The sequence below is a fragment of the Dipodomys spectabilis genome, unplaced genomic scaffold (genome assembly GCF_019054845.1).
Source record: "Dipodomys spectabilis isolate Male_0828 unplaced genomic scaffold, ASM1905484v1 ptg000187l, whole genome shotgun sequence".
In the NCBI taxonomy this organism is placed as follows: Eukaryota; Metazoa; Chordata; class Mammalia; order Rodentia; family Heteromyidae; genus Dipodomys; species Dipodomys spectabilis.
Window position 1 is genome coordinate 6,137,587 of NW_024870864.1, and position 15,603 is coordinate 6,153,189.

At 43.4% G+C, this 15,603-nt stretch overlaps 1 protein-coding gene across 1 annotated transcript in view; it reads right to left on the reverse strand.

The window, feature by feature from the left end:
* Tbc1d8 (TBC1 domain family member 8) overlaps positions 1-15,603 on the reverse strand; it is a 124,111-nt gene that overhangs the window by 43,870 nt on the left and 64,638 nt on the right. The window contains exons 3-5 of the mRNA XM_042695461.1: positions 11,836-11,954; positions 7,210-7,438; positions 3,900-4,140 (exon numbers count right to left, since the gene is read on the reverse strand). Coding sequence (XP_042551395.1) covers positions 3,900-4,140; positions 7,210-7,438; positions 11,836-11,954 — 589 coding nt within the window. The remainder of the gene's footprint in view (positions 1-3,899; positions 4,141-7,209; positions 7,439-11,835; positions 11,955-15,603) is intronic.

Sequence of the window (15,603 nt, forward strand, 5' to 3'; positions counted from 1 at the left end):
CCATTTTGAACAAATATTTGTAAGGTAGTAAAAAGAACTTGGATGCCAACTACCACAGAGATGAGAGAAATTCTGTGTGCTTCCCACAATACCAGGTTGACTTCCTTTTAAAACAGACACAGATGGATCCAGAGACTGTCAACCCAGCCAGGCAGAGAGTGAGCACCTGACACTAAGCATCACAAAACCAAAGAACAGACTCCAGGAGTCCCTTTCAGAACAGGAATGCTCTGATGATCAGAGGCAATCCAAACCATGTAAAATTTATTGGACTTACACCAAAGGAGACCAGTTTTCTGCCAAGAAGAAAACTGTAATCCTAAACTGCTCAGGAGGCTGAGATCTGAACTGCAATTCAAAGCCAGCCCAGGCAGGAAAGCCTGTGAGACTCTAATCTCCAACTAACCACCGAAAAGCCAGAAATGGAGGAATGGAGGTGTGGCTTATGTGGTAGAACACTAGCCTTGAGTAAAAGAGCTAAGGGACAGTGCCCAGGCCCTGAGTTCAAGCCCCAGTACACGCACACACATGCATGTACATGCACGCGCGCGCGCGCGCACACACACACACACACACACAGACTTTCTCAGTTGTCTTACATATACACAAACACACACATACAAGACTTTCTCAGTTGTCCTTCCAAATGGCTTCATACAAAAGCACATGACCTGGCCAGGAGCCTGTATCTCATGCCTATAATCCTAAATACTCAGGAGGCTAAGATCTGAGGGTCGCGGTTCAAAGCCAGCCCAGGCAGAAAAGTCCATGAGACTCTCATCTCCAATAAACCACCAGAAAACCAGAAGTGGAGCTGTGGCTCAAGTGGTAGAGTGCTAGCCTTGGGCTGAAGAGTTGAGGGACAGTGCCCAGGCCCAGAGTTCAAGCCCTATAACCCACCAAAAAAAAAAAAAAAAAAAGAAAAGAAAAAAAAGCATATGACCAGGCTGGGAATGTGGCTTAGTGATAGAGTGCTTGCCTAGCATGCATGAAGCCCTGAGTTCAATTCCTCAGTACCACATAAATAGGGGGCAAAAAAGCCAGAAGTGACACTGTGGCTCAAGTGGTAGAATGCTAAACTTGTACAAAAGAAGCTCAGGGACAGTGCCCAGGCCCAGAGTTCAAGCCCCAGGACTGGCAAAAAAAAAAAAAAAAGGCAGCACATAGTCTGTGCTTTACTCATTTCTTTGGATATCTTCAAGAAAACCCAGAAAAAAGGCAGAGAGAAATGTTAGAAGAGATCCACTTTTAAGAATTAAGTAAATAACTAATGGCTCTTTAAAACATAATTATTATATGATTTTCTACTTCTAGATACTCAAGAGAATTAAAAGCAGAGGCTTGGAAAAATATGTATACCACAATTATCATAATATTATTTGCAACAGCCAGAAAATGGAAATAACCTGTGTGCGTGGATAGAGGAATATCCACTTGTGATGGAACATCAGCCTTAAAAAAAAGAAGTCTGATACATGCTTTCACCCAGTTAAGCCTTGAGGACATCAGTCTAAGTGAAATGAGCCATATGCAAAAAGACAATGCTACCATGATTCCATTCACACGGGGGACTTAGCCAACTTCCTAGAGATGGAATAGAAAGGTACCTGACAAAAGCTGGAGAAAGGCCAAATAGGGAGTCAGTGTTACTGGTTGCAGTTTCAGTTATGCAATGTAAGAAGCATTCTGGAGAAGCATGGTGGTAGTGGTTGCACATCAATGTGAATGCACTTAATGCACTTAAAACTGCACTTAAAGACAATGCACTTAAAAACAGTTAAAGTGGCCAGGTGCCAGTGGCTCATGCCTATAATCCTAACTACTCAGGAGGTTGAATCTGAGGATCATGGTTTGAAGCCAGCTCTGGCCGAAAAGTCCCTGTGAAACTCTTATCTCCAATTAACCCAGGGAAGTAGCACTGTGACTTAAGTGGTAGAGCACTAACCTTGAGCACAAAAAGACTCAGGGACAGCACTCAGGCCCTGAGTTCAAGCCCCACAAGCAACAACAACAAAAATTATGTGATACAAATAATAATAATTGTTACATGCATGTAACTACAACAAAAGATTTCATTTAACAGTAATATTGGTGGGCTTATACCTATCATCCTAACTAATCGGGAGGCTGAGACTTGGAAGATCACAATTTGAAGTCAGTCCTGGTAGAAACATTCAGGAGATTGATTTTCAAAACAACCAGCAAAAAGCCAAACTGGAGGCATAGTTCAAGTGGTAAAGTGCCAGCAAGCTATTAAAGGCTCTAAGTTCAAGCTTAATGGTTGAAAATATTCAAATAGTAGTGAAGGATTCTGTAACTACATCTAACACATCAATCTATCCAGGCATCACTTTATAGTAACTTGTTTCGCAAAGAACATCTTTTTAACACCATTATATCCATTTAGCACTGATTCAGTCAGAATCCATAAGCTTCAAGATCAACATGACGCTCACATACCATCCTCTGTACTTCTGATGAACTTAAAGTGATAGCTAAAGCAATGACTCTACAATTTTCCATGACTAGGATCAATTGGGGTCAAACTGTAAACAATATTGACATACTATTTTTGTCAAATTAGCATCTAAATAAATTCAGCTGTCTCCAAAACTTTTTCTACAAAGTATTTTAATATAACAAAATGCTCAATGGTAGAGTACATATCTAGCATGCAAATGGCCCTGGGTTTATGTATACCACTGCAAATATAAATGGATGAATGTTCACCAGCAAAGTATAATCCGTAACAGATTCCTATCATGATGAGGCCTATATTATATGTTCTAGAAAGTTCTCCCCTGCCACCCTCCTTTGGTATCAGTAACAGGGTTTGAACTCAGGGGCCTTGAGCTCTTGCTCAGCTTCTTCCCTCATAACTGGTATTCTACCACTTGAGCCATGCTTACAGTTCCTAGAAGTATCTTTTTGCAAGTTCTGGGGCTTGAACTCAGGGCCTGGGCACTGTCCCTAGGCTTCTTTTTGCTCAACGCTAGCATGCTACTGCTTGAGCCATAGCACCACTTCTGGTTTTTTCTGTTTATGTGGTACTGAGGAATCAAACCCAGGGCTTCATGCATGCTAGGCAAGCATTCCACCACTAAGCCACATTCCCAGGCCCTAGAAGTACTTTTTATGAATATCAATTTTTAAATATCTGAAAAATGGGATCTGGATCCATAAATCAAAGCCTGCTGAATAAAGGAAATAAGTACTAATCACTTCTAATTGTTATCTCTATCACGATTAACAACTTAAAAAATTTGGATGACTCTTTAAGGGCAATTATAAACTTTAAATATAGCTGGGTGCCTGTGGCTCATCCTTGTAATCCTAACTACTCAGGAGACTGAGATCTGGAGCATCATGGTTGGAAACAGAAAAGTCTGCAAGACTCCATCACCAATGAACCAGCAAAAAGAGGTTAGAGGCATGGCTCAAGTAGTAAGGCACTGGGCCTGAGCAAGTAAGCAGAGAATGCAGGCCTTGAGTCCCAAAACCCTTTTGTGTGGCTCCCAGTGTCCACAAAGTCTGCATCCTTGGTTTCAACCAACCATCAATCAAACCACCAGAAAAAAAAAAACTCTCTACTAAATACAGTCTTTTTTCCTGCTGATTTTTTTCTGAATAATGCAGTATAACAAACAATATTACACAGCATGTGTATTCCATTACATCATAAGTCAGCTGGAAATGGGGAGGATACAGGTCACATCAAACACTATGCCATTTATACAAGAGATCATAGCATTCACAGGGAATGGTGTGTGCAGAGATCCTGGAACCCATCCCCTGGGAATACGGAGAGATAGCTCTACACTTAAGGCCATCAAAAAGCACACAGAACTGAGGCCTGAGTCCGCTGAACCCTGAGGGTCACTGGGGAACCAAAGCTCTACCTCTTGGTGATCTGGCTCGGCTCCTGCAGGTCAGGGTCCAAGTCAAACACCTCATTATCCAGCAGCCTCCGGAGTGTCACATCAGCCAGCTGCTCCATGATCCGAAACACTTCATCCAGGTTCAGAAACATGGAAAAGTCACGCTCCTTGTTCTGTGTGGTGATCCGGATAGTATCCGTCAGGAAGACATTAGACGTTCTTTCCAGCTTCTGGATATCAACCCATGGGATCACAAGTTTAACTGCAAGAGAAAAAAGGTGAGCACATGTTCTACCAGGCTACTAGAGCTGGTCATCAAGCAACATCCAAAGCTTTCCTCCAGATAAAATGCAAAAGTCTCTTAAGCCTAGTGAGGGAGAGAGCACAGACCTGACTGTGAATTATGGAATATCAGATAAGCAATACACAAACTTTCTAAGACTATATTTAACAATCGTGCAATGTTTTTCAATCCACATGAATTCTGACGCCAAAACCAGAGTTCCTTGGGCAAGGTAATAGAAAAAAAAAATGCCTAAAAGGATTCTTCTTGTTCTCTTAAAGAGAAACAGACAGCTGTTAGGCTTTGAAGACAGAATCCAAGCAGTTTTTATGAAACTCTCCAAAGTGAACCATACAACTGGTCACAGTAGTAGTACACACCTGAAGTATCAGCTACTCACGAGGCTGAGCTGGGAAAATCCCTTGAGCCCCGGAAGTTTAGAGCCAATTTACACAACACAGCAAGATATGTCTCTTTAAAATATAAGTTAATACAGTATATTATTTTTAAAGATTTTCTATTCTTGGGTTTCTGATACAGTAATAGCAAGGGTGCTAATAGAGAGCAAAGAGGGAGAATTACATCTTATATCTGATGGCTGCTTTATCAGACAAACACATATAACTAAAAACCACAAACACTATTGAGCGGTTGCTCCAACCACTGACATCCTAAAACATCTAAGGTTAGTGACACTCATTAGCAATCAAGTAGGGAATGATTTTACCTACTATTGCTTTTTAAATTGCTTTGTAGTACTGCTTTGGTGTGTTTCCATGAGCCACTAATGCCTAGCTAAAAGGCTCCATTTCTATGTTAGACTTGAGAATAGACTTCTCCAGTTCCTTCTAAATGTTTTCACATAAAGTCTTTTTTTTTTCCTTTGGTCTGTTGTGGGGCTTGATCCCTGGGCTTGGGCATTTTCCCTGAGCTCTGCAGCTCAAGGCTAATGCTCTACCACTTGAACCACAGCACCACTCCCAATTTTCTGGTGTTTAATTAGAGATAAGAGTCTCATAGACTTTCCTGCCAGGGCTAGCTTTGAACCATGATCCTCAGATCTCAGACTCCTGAGTAGCTAGGATTACAGGTGTGAGCTACCAGCACCCAGCTTTCATACAGTCTTTTACACACACACACTCAAACATGCACACATGCAAGCACATACACACACTGTATCAGCAACTAAGTTTACTACATACCTGCTTTGTGAAGAGCCTTGTATTTGAAAAGCTCATTCAAATAGAAAAAACTAACATTCAAACAAGCAACTAAGCAACCACTGGTTTGATGGAAGCCAGAACAGAAACATAAAGGCAGTACAAATTACATGGGCCTATTGAAGGCTTCCTGGAGATGATAAACTTAGAATGGGGTTCTGAAGGACAACAGGAGTTTCCTAACAGGCTAGGCCAGGTAAAGGATGGAAAAATAGGGTGTTTATTTTGAGAAGCACTTCAGAAGGAAAAAGAAGGTTGGAAAAGGGCACATTCAAGAGAGAGGGAGGCTATGCAAATAGGGCATATGTCCAAGGCATCATAAGGCAGAAAGAAAAGAACATACCATATTAAAACAAAGACAAAGCCGGGCTCACACCTGTAATCCTAGTTACCCAGGAGGCTGAGACCTGAGGATCTTGGTTCAAAGCCAGCCGGGCAGGATAGTCCATGAGACTCTTATCTCCAATTAACCACTTAGAAAACCAGAAGTGGCACTGTGTCAAGTAGTAGCCTTGAGCTGAATGGCTGAGGGACAAACAAAAGGACCTCAAGTGCTCTACCCCTGGGCCATGCAACCAGCTCTCTGGAAGCAGTTTTAATGGGAATAACTTTTGAAACATCCAATCTACAACCAACACTGTAACTTTTTTTAATTTAACCTGCCCAAGACAATACCTGCCACTGAACATGTGAGAAGTCAATCAGTGCCTGGAACTCAGGTAGGCCCACCAGATGCTTCTTCCCTTTCCAGAAGCATCTAGCTATGTATCTAGCTGTGCATCCAGCAGTGTGAACTTCAGGGCTGGATATTTTAAATGGCCTCCCTGTATTAACAAGCAGGAATACATCTTACTCTCTTAGAAATAGTCACAGCAATCCTCAACAGTAAAAACCTTTTAGGAGTTATTTGAAGTGACTTCCACAGAAATGCATCAAAAGGGAGCAAGAAAAAAAAGGAGCTCTCCCCAAATCAAGACCCCCCAATAGTGTAAGAGGTACTTGTACTGCCTCTTGGGAAAGGCACTGACCACTTACTTGGATCCATGAGTTAATGAAAATCAGGCTAAAAGCTTAGGCACTTTGCCTTTACTTTGCCTCTGTGTCCTTCCATGGAAGCCATTCATGCCTGCAGTAACTCCGCAGTCACCTTGGTCACCTTGTTCCAGGAAGGACGGGGATCTAACTTTAGTAACATCTTTACAAGGAAAGATGACAGAAACTGCCCCAAAGGAAAAAGACAGTCAAAAATCTCAGGACAGACAGCCAACAGTGGTCTGTCTGCTTCCCTCCAAGGAGGACTGCTAGAACAACTTGTCTGGAAACCTCATGGAACAAAGATTAGGTCAACCAGGCCAGGACTAGGACTTGGCCTGCTCTATCACCTCCTGACCTCAGTTCTTTGTCTATTTAAACCTACAGCTCACATCTATACCCTGAAGATGGCTGAAGATGGACTGAAGTGCTACCTTCCCGTGGCTTACGTACATCACAAATCTCCTTTCTTTATACTTTGTGTCTGTTTGGCACACAAGAACCAGTGACGGAACTAACACGTAGAAGCCCCCACCCCACCCCCAACCCCGAGAGTTTAGCCTTAGGATCTCTCAAACTCCAGTTTCAACAGTAGAAGGATATGTAATTAAGCATAAATATCTGCACACATCATTTGGAAGTTTATCACATATCTCTGGCTGTCATCTCAGCCATTCTACTTATTTACATCTTCTTTGTTGTGAAATTTCATTGATGGCTTCTCTTGTGAGCAAGGCTAAGCGTGATCAGGGTTGACTGAAGACCGACAGCTGTGCATACGGCTTGCCACACTTACGTTCCTTGCCCAGGAAGAAAGAGTAGAAGCAGAGGTGGTTGATGCTGAGGTACAGCCATCCCTGGCGAGGCACCCGGCCCTTCCAGCAGCAGCAGGAGTAGTAGGTGACCAGCTTCTCAGCCTCAGGGAAGTTGAATCGAGCCTCGAACTTCACCAGGGCTTCTCGGAACTTCTCGGGCTCCTCCTCCTGCTCTGCAAGCCTGCTGCTGGTCTCCTCAGCAATCAGAGCCTGGGCACAGAAACATAGCGGTCCCTTATCCAGAAGAGCGAAGGTGGAGAGGGTGGGGATGGTTAGCAGGAAGGCTAAATGGGCATTGCTTCCATAAAGCACCCCAACTTTCACTCCACCACTTACCAGCAGTTGGGTTTTGTTAGTATTCCTGTTCTTCTCTTCAAGGATGGCCCAGTTTGGATCTTAAATGTCCCTCAACATCCTATGTGATGAAGGTATGCTCCCCAGAGCTGGTGGAATTGGAACGTGGTAGAAATGGGAGCTAGCAGGTGGTCATGGGACATGCCCTTGAAGGGAATTTGTGGCCTAGCCTCTTTGCTACCCACTTTGCTCCCTGCCCACCCTATGAGGGAACTGTAACTCTGCCAAAGGTCCCTGCCATGCTACCCAGAGCAAGGGAGTCAACCAACCATGGCCCAGACTGTGAATTAATCATCTCAGGTGTTTTTTTAGTGACAGAACGTTAACTGACACAAAAGATCTGAGGGCCAGATAACTGACTGCTGCATGTGAACTCAATGAACTCACTGCATCAACTCTACAGAATCACTGATCTGTGAGTTTAAAGTTAAAACTGTTATCCAGATACCAATGGCATATGCCTATGTAATCCTAGTCACTTAGGAAGCTGAGACATGGAGGGTCAAAGATCAAAGCCAGCCTTGACACACACACACACACACACACATACACACACACACACACACAAGCCAAAAGACTCTTCTCCACAATTAACTAGCAAAAAGCCAGACTGAAGTGGTAGAGTGCCAGCCAAGCAAATCAGCAAAGCAAGCAAAAGGCCCTGAGTCCAAACCTGACTGTGGAAAAAATTATTTAGGAAGTTAATCTTTTAAAAAACACAAACAAAAGTCTCCCTTATCATGTTCAAAAATAGGCCCTATAAAGCCACATACATTTCACTACCATTGTGTATTCTATATCATCTTCACATGTAAAGCAACAATATGAGTCAAGTGTTGTAGGATCTGGTACTTCCAAAGTCCTGCATGTGGGCAGACAGCAGGGCAGGACACAAAGTAACTTTTCCCTTATTTCTGTTTTATAATTTTTCCCTTCTTTCTCTTGAAAGCTTATGTTCCATAAAACAAGTACACTTTTAGGGAGTATAACCCAAACTTCAAGTACAAGGTATTTAGAAATTAAACCCAGGCATTGACATTGAAATAATGGGATTTATTTTTCAAATAAATCTAAAGCAATTTTCATTTTTGTTCACTATATTTTTCTTCTTTTCTGCCAGCACCAGAGATTAAACGCAGAGCCTTACACTCTTGCTCAGTCTGCTTGCTCACAGCAGGCACTCTACTACTTGAGCCCTGACTCCAGCCTGGTTTGTGCTAGTTAACTGGACATACATCTAGCAGACTTTTCTGCGTGGGTTGGCTTTGAACCTCAGTTCTCCATGTTTCATCCTCTAAGTAGCTAGGGTTACAGGCCTGAGCCACTAACTCAACTTTTCTCAGTGTTATTTAATACTGTAGATGGCAATAATTAGATTTGGTAAAGTATATTTACAACACAACACAAATGTTGTGTTCTCCCCTGGCTCCAGAGGCCTGTTGGGGTTTTAGGAAGGTTCTAGAGCGAACAGGCATATTCAGACCAGCATCCAGTGGTACTGGTGCAGCCTCCTGACTTCTAAGGACCCGAAGTGTCTAGTTATATAAACTCAACTTAAAGCAGAAGACATTTTCCCCCAGTTTTATAGAGTGCCAAATGTCTAGAATGTAAGTAGGAAAGTCCTAGCTCCCAGATTCTTCAGAGTTGGCCAGAGAGAAGCAGAGAACAAGTGCTCCACCATTTGAGCCACAGTTCTACTTCTAGCTTTTTTTTTTCTTTTTTTATATACGTGTTTTTTTCAACAATATTAATTTTTTAATTGTGAGAATACCGTACAGAGGAGTTACAATTACATGGGCAAGATAACGAGTACATTTCTTATCAAGCATTGTTGCCTCCTCTTTGTTTGCCCTTCCCATCCCTTCCCATACTCTCCCCTCCTCCCCCAACCCGATCCTCCCCCCACCCACCAAAGTTGTAATGTTCATTTTTCAACATAATGACTTCTACATCTCATTGTTGCAATGTGTCCACCTGTATCCCTAGTTAAATGATTTGTTTTTGCCCTTCCCCTCCACAAATTATACCAACATCAAATCCAGTGAAAGCAGGGGTTATATCGCGGGGGAGGGACATACAAAGCAACACAGAAATCATCTTATAAATATGTTAGCAGCAATTACATGAAAGAAAAAAAAAAACATTTGAATACTTATCTTGGGGTTCATTCCCCTAACATCAACTTATCTGACCTTTTCTGCTTGACTTAGACATATACTAGTAATTGCAAATAAGGGAAACATATGTTTCTTTAGGTCTGGCTTACTTCACTTAATATAATTTTTTCCAAGTCTTTCCATTTCCTAACAAATGGGGCAATGTCATTCTTTCTGATGGAGGCATAGAATTCCATTGTGTATATATACCACATTTTCTTGATCCATTCATCTACTGAGGGGCATCTGGGTTGGTTCCATATGGTAAATAATGCTGCAATAAACATAGTTGTGCTGGTAGCTTTAATATGGTCTTGTTTGTGATCATTTGGGTAAATGCCCAAAAGTGAGATTGCTGGGTCATAGGGGAGCTCTATGTAGAGTCTTTTGAGGAACCTCCACACTGCTTTCCAAAGTGGATGAACAAGTTTACACTCCCACCAACAATGTAGTAAGGTTTCCTTCTGTCCACGTCCCCTCCAGCATCTGTTGTTATTAGAGTTCTTGATTATAGCCATTCTAACTGGGGTGAGGTGGTATCTCAATGTTGTTTTGATTTGCATTTCTTTTATGGCTAGAGAGGTTGAGCATTTCTTCATGTGTCTATTCGCCATCCTTCAGAGAAGTTTCTCTTTAAGTCTTTAGTCCACTTATTTATTGGGCCACTTATTTAGTCCACTTATTTATTGTTTCTTTGCAGATTTGTTTTTGGGGGATTTGATTTTTTGAGTTCCAGGTATATTTTAGATGAGACCCTTGTCTGTTGTATGGCTAGTGAAGATCTTCTCCCAATCCGTGGGCTTTCTATTGATCCAGCTTTAAATTTTTTTTTATTTATTTTTGTGCTGATGCTGGGGCTTGAAATCAGGGTCTAGGTGCTGTTCCTGAGCTTTTATGTTCAAAGCTATCACTCTACCACTGGCTTTTTGGTGAGTACTTGGAGATAAAGAGTATCCTGGACTTTCTTGCCTGAGCTCGCTTCGAACTGCAATCCTCAGATCTCAGCCTCCTGAGTAGCTAGGATTACAGGTTTGAGCCAATAGTGCCTGGGGCAAGGACTTGTTTAAGGCATTTTAGCTTCAAAGTATTGGGGATCAGAATTTGTCATATTAAATTTGTCATGCCACTTTGTCATGAGGATTATTATGACCTCAAAACAACTGATATAGCTGGGCGCCAATGGCTCTTACCTATCATCAAAACTGAACCACAGATGAGGAGTGAGAATGTGAAAGTGGTCATGGCTACCAACACTGACCACTGCCCTTATAGACTGGCCTTCAGCAGACCATTTTCAAAAACCAAGTGCAGACTGTATAGGATTCACAGTGTATAAAAATGATCTATGGGCCAGGTGCTGGTGGTTCACATCTGTAGTCCTAGCTACTCAGGAGGCTACTGGGGATAGTAGTTAGAAGCCACTCTAGGCAGAAAAGTCCCCATGAGACTCTTACCTCCAATTAACCATCAAAAAGCTGGAAGAGAGCTGGGTGCTGGTGGCTCACACTTATAATCCTAGCTACTCAGAAGGCTGAGTTCTGAAGAACGCAGTTCAAAGCCAGCCCAGGGAGGAAAGTCTGTGAGACTCTTGTCTCCAATTAACCACCAGAAAACTGGAAATGGCACTGTGGTTCAAATGTAGAGTGCTAGCCTTGAGCTGAAGAGGGACAGTGCCCAGGCCCAGAGTTCAAGCCCCATGACCAAAAACAGTAATAAGCAATAATAAGTCATAGCTGAGATGTCCCAGTGAGAAAGTTGAGAATTTCTAATTTAAGGAATCAAAGAATGTTCTATAAAAAAAACACATCTCAACATCCCAGTTTTCTCAAACCACTACCAAAAGGCCCTTTACCTCTGTAAAAGAAATAGACTTGAGAATGCAGTCTGATCCTCACCAGTAAAATCTGTTGTACTTCAATTCTACAAGACCTTCCAGGTAAGACATTAAACTCATTCAGACTTATATACTAAGCCAAAACATTGAGTTAATGTGGAGTTAATGTAAAGTGTTTAAGACAATCTGAGAAGGAAGTGGCAGGGGGTGGAGGTGGTGGGGGGGTAGGTAAGGGTACAGAAAGCCAGTTTCCAGGGACCTACCTTCACCTTCCCTTTGACAAAGCTGGCAATGTCATCTTTATTATCAAAAACAGACAAGGTGTGGAGGAGGTTCTGTTCCAGCCAGTCCCAGTGCTGGTTGATTTCCTCAAATGTGGCACCTGCATTAGAAGAGAAAGAAAGCAAGATTAAAAAGCGAAAGGAATTGCTAGAACATGACTTTGTTTTCCAACTAGTGTATAACCTGCACTTATGCAAGTCCCACACCCTGGCCACTTACTCTAACTGGTACAGCCACCCTCTGCTGAAGTCTGGGGGAACACTGCTCCATGAGAGGCCAGCTGACCAATGAGGACACCCTTGGGATTGTTCCATGGCCATACAGATCTCCTCAGTACCAACAGAACAACTCAAACACTTGAGGTCACACAGCAGCGCCAGCATGGACCAGGCCCCAAGTAGCAGAGGGACTCTGAACTATCTCTGCACTGTTCCCCCGTGAAAACAACAGTCCCCCCAAAAGTACCAGAGCCCAAGTTCACCATGAAAGAGCCTCTGGAAAAGCCCTGTGAGCCATGCAACCAGCAGAGCTCTACCCAGCCAGCAAGAGCCTGGAAGTTTACAGAATTACAAATGGATTTCAGCCACACATCGGTGGCTCACTCCTGTAATACTATCTACTGAGGAGGCTGAGATCTGAGGATCCTAGTTTGAAGCCAGCCCAAGCTGAAAAATCTGAGTCGTTTCTTCCAATTAACCACCAAAGAGCCAGAAGTAGAGCTGTGGCTCAAGTGGTAGAATGGGGGTAAGGGGGAGGGACAAAAACCAAGTACAGGAGAGTATGCAGGTCCTGAGTTCAAGTCCCAATACCAACAGACACACACCAAAAATGGATACTTCATGTCACTCAAAGAAATATCCCCTAAAAACCTGTTTGAAGTGGGACAGACAAGGTGCGGGGGGGGGGGGGGGGTCCTTAAAAAACCCAGGAGCATTAAACCAAATTTCTTTGAAAGGTCACCAAAATATCTACCACATTACCAAAGCACCAAGTAAAAGCACTCACAAAGAGCTTAGTCATTTTAGTTATCTGTATTTCTTTCCAAGGACCTCCTAGGCATCCCCACTGCCTGGTGGGACCTTAGCCCAGGGACTGTGCCCAGCTCCTAGTGACAGGCCCAGCAGACGCTCAGCAAAGGGGCACTGATGACAGGCACACACACACACACACACACACCTGTGTATGACGTAGGTCTAGCTTGGCTACATTTCCAGAATGAGATGCAGAATAAGACTCCAGCCACACCGGTGGCTCACTCCTATCCTAGCTACTCAAGAGGCTAAGGTGTGAGGATTGCAGTTCAAAGCCAGCCCAGGCAAGGAATCCTGTGAGACCCTTATCTCCAATTAACCAGCAGAAAACTAGAAATGGAGCTGTGGCTCAAAGTGGTAAAGCACTAGCCTTGAGTGAAAGAGCTCAGGGACAGTGCCCAAGCCCTGAGTTCTAGTCCCATGACCAATGCTCCCCACCAAAAAAAAAAAAAAAAAGGAATTTTTTTCTAACCTCAAATAATGACTGACTGCCAAGTGAACAGCACAGAATTATCTAGTCAATGCAAAAGCAGAACGACACCAGATGCACAAACCCTGCACCCCAAAGCAGATACACATTTATTAAAACTGAACTTCCTTTCTCTCTGTACCTTTCCTTCAGATTACCTTTCCCCAAAAGGTAAATTCATGGGAAGGCCCTATCAACACAGGGTGAGCATCTCCATCTCCAATTCAAAAATCATGATGCTGCATTGCCCCTGCTGTGAAACCTGGCACCATGACACACTGTTATGAAGGGGAGCTTCCACATCTGATTTCTGATGCTTCAAAGTATACAAACTATTTCATGCACAAAATGGAAAATATGGCATATCACCTTTAGTGTCTATAATCCTTGCTACTAAGAAGGCTGAAGTGTGGAGGACAGTGGTTCAAAGCCAGCCCAGGTAGAAAACTCCTTGAGACTCCATCTCCAATTAGCCAGCAAAATGCCTGGCTAGAAGCATCACTCAAGTGGTAGAGTGCCAGCCAAGCAAGCAAAGCAAAGCAGGTTTGAGGCCCCAAGTTCAAATTTCTGCCATGAAAAACAAAATCCAGCTTTGGGCTACGTGGATAAGGTGTATATGACACACAAATGAATCACGTGTTTAGACTTGGGCCCCCTCAAGGTATTACAAATATTCTATAACCCAAAAGAATGCAAAACACTTGTGGCTACAAACACTATGGATGAGAGTGACTCAGCTGGTACTCCTTATGAGAAAGTGCCAGAGGCCTCAACTGGACTGGAGAACTTGGGACAGTGAGAATGGGCATCTGGATTAGCAGTGCTCTTCTGAGCAGGCCATGCGCTAAGGAAGGAGAAGCTGACAGAATGGTTCATACAAGAAATGAGTAAAAAGACAAGAGAGCTGATCCCCATTGTATTTTGCCAATTTTCAGGCACAGCTTTACCCAAATAAATCAGCATCCCTGGGTCATCACCAAAGCCAGCTTCCAGTCAGCATGGGGAAGGCTAGTCCTGTCTGTCAAGTGCCCTTATTGATAGGCCGGGGGTCCCTGGTCCTGAAATAAAGGCCATGTGACCAGGGACCTTGTATTCTAGTCTTGCACTCTAAGGAACAGCCCACTTAGGACTAACTCTGAGGTGAGTAGTTGCAATACTCTTGCCTCTGCCTCTACTTCTCCCCCATTGAGGGGGTTCCCCACACCTCTCAGGACAAGCAAAGTTTGTTTTGTTTTGAAGAGGATCTTGCTATGCATCCCAGGCTGGCCTCGAACTCACAATCCTCCTGCCTCAGTGCTAGGATTACAGGTATGTGCCACCACCCCCAGCTGGAAAGCTCATTCTAAAACAAAACAAACCAAGCAATTCAGGCCTCCACAGCATGACTCTCCTAAGACCTGCCACCTTTCTCTACCTGAACTTAGGAGCTAGAGTATCTGCATGGTTCCTCAGCTGGCTGTGACCATCATAGGCCAACAGGGCTCAGGTACACATCAGATTTCCCTACCTCTGATGCCAGCCTTCCTGCCCACTTCAAGAGTTCCAGGGAACAGCTGTGGTGACAGTAGCAAGAACACTGTCACAATCTTGAATGTTTGAAATGGCACCTTTGCATCAGGGGACAGCTGAGGCACTTCACAAAGCCAGTAAGTATGCACAGACGCCCTGAGGAAGTTGGGGCTCTACTACTCTACTCCTTGCTGGCATTTGAAGACCTGCTCTTTCTAGATCTTCCTCCATTATTGTCCATGACAATCAAACAAACTGGTCATGACACAGAACCAACAAGGAGAGATGAACTGAAGAGAGAGTATCTTTATTAGCTGGCAATCCTTTGCTTCTTGTTTTCATGAATGTCTTCATTTATTTTAAAAAAACATATTTTTTTATTTTTATTTATTTTTTTTTTGGGGGGGGTCCAGTTGTGGGGCCTGAACTCTGGGCCTGGGCGCTGTCCCTCAGCTCTTCAGCTCAAGGCTAGCGCTCTACCACTTGAGCCACAGCACCACTTCCGGTTTTTTTCTTTTTGCTTATGTGGTGCTGAGGAATAGAACCTAGGGCTTCATGCATGCAAGGCAAGCGCTCTACCACTGAGCCACCTTCCCAGCCCCTAAAAAAAATATTTTTAAGTTGGAGAAACGGAGACCAGCAAGAAAGGTGACAGGCCTGACTTTTCTAGTTCTAGCCTGTTCCCAGCATTGTGTCATTGGTGCATAATGAAGCCTGAAGGAGGAAATGGAAGCTCAGTT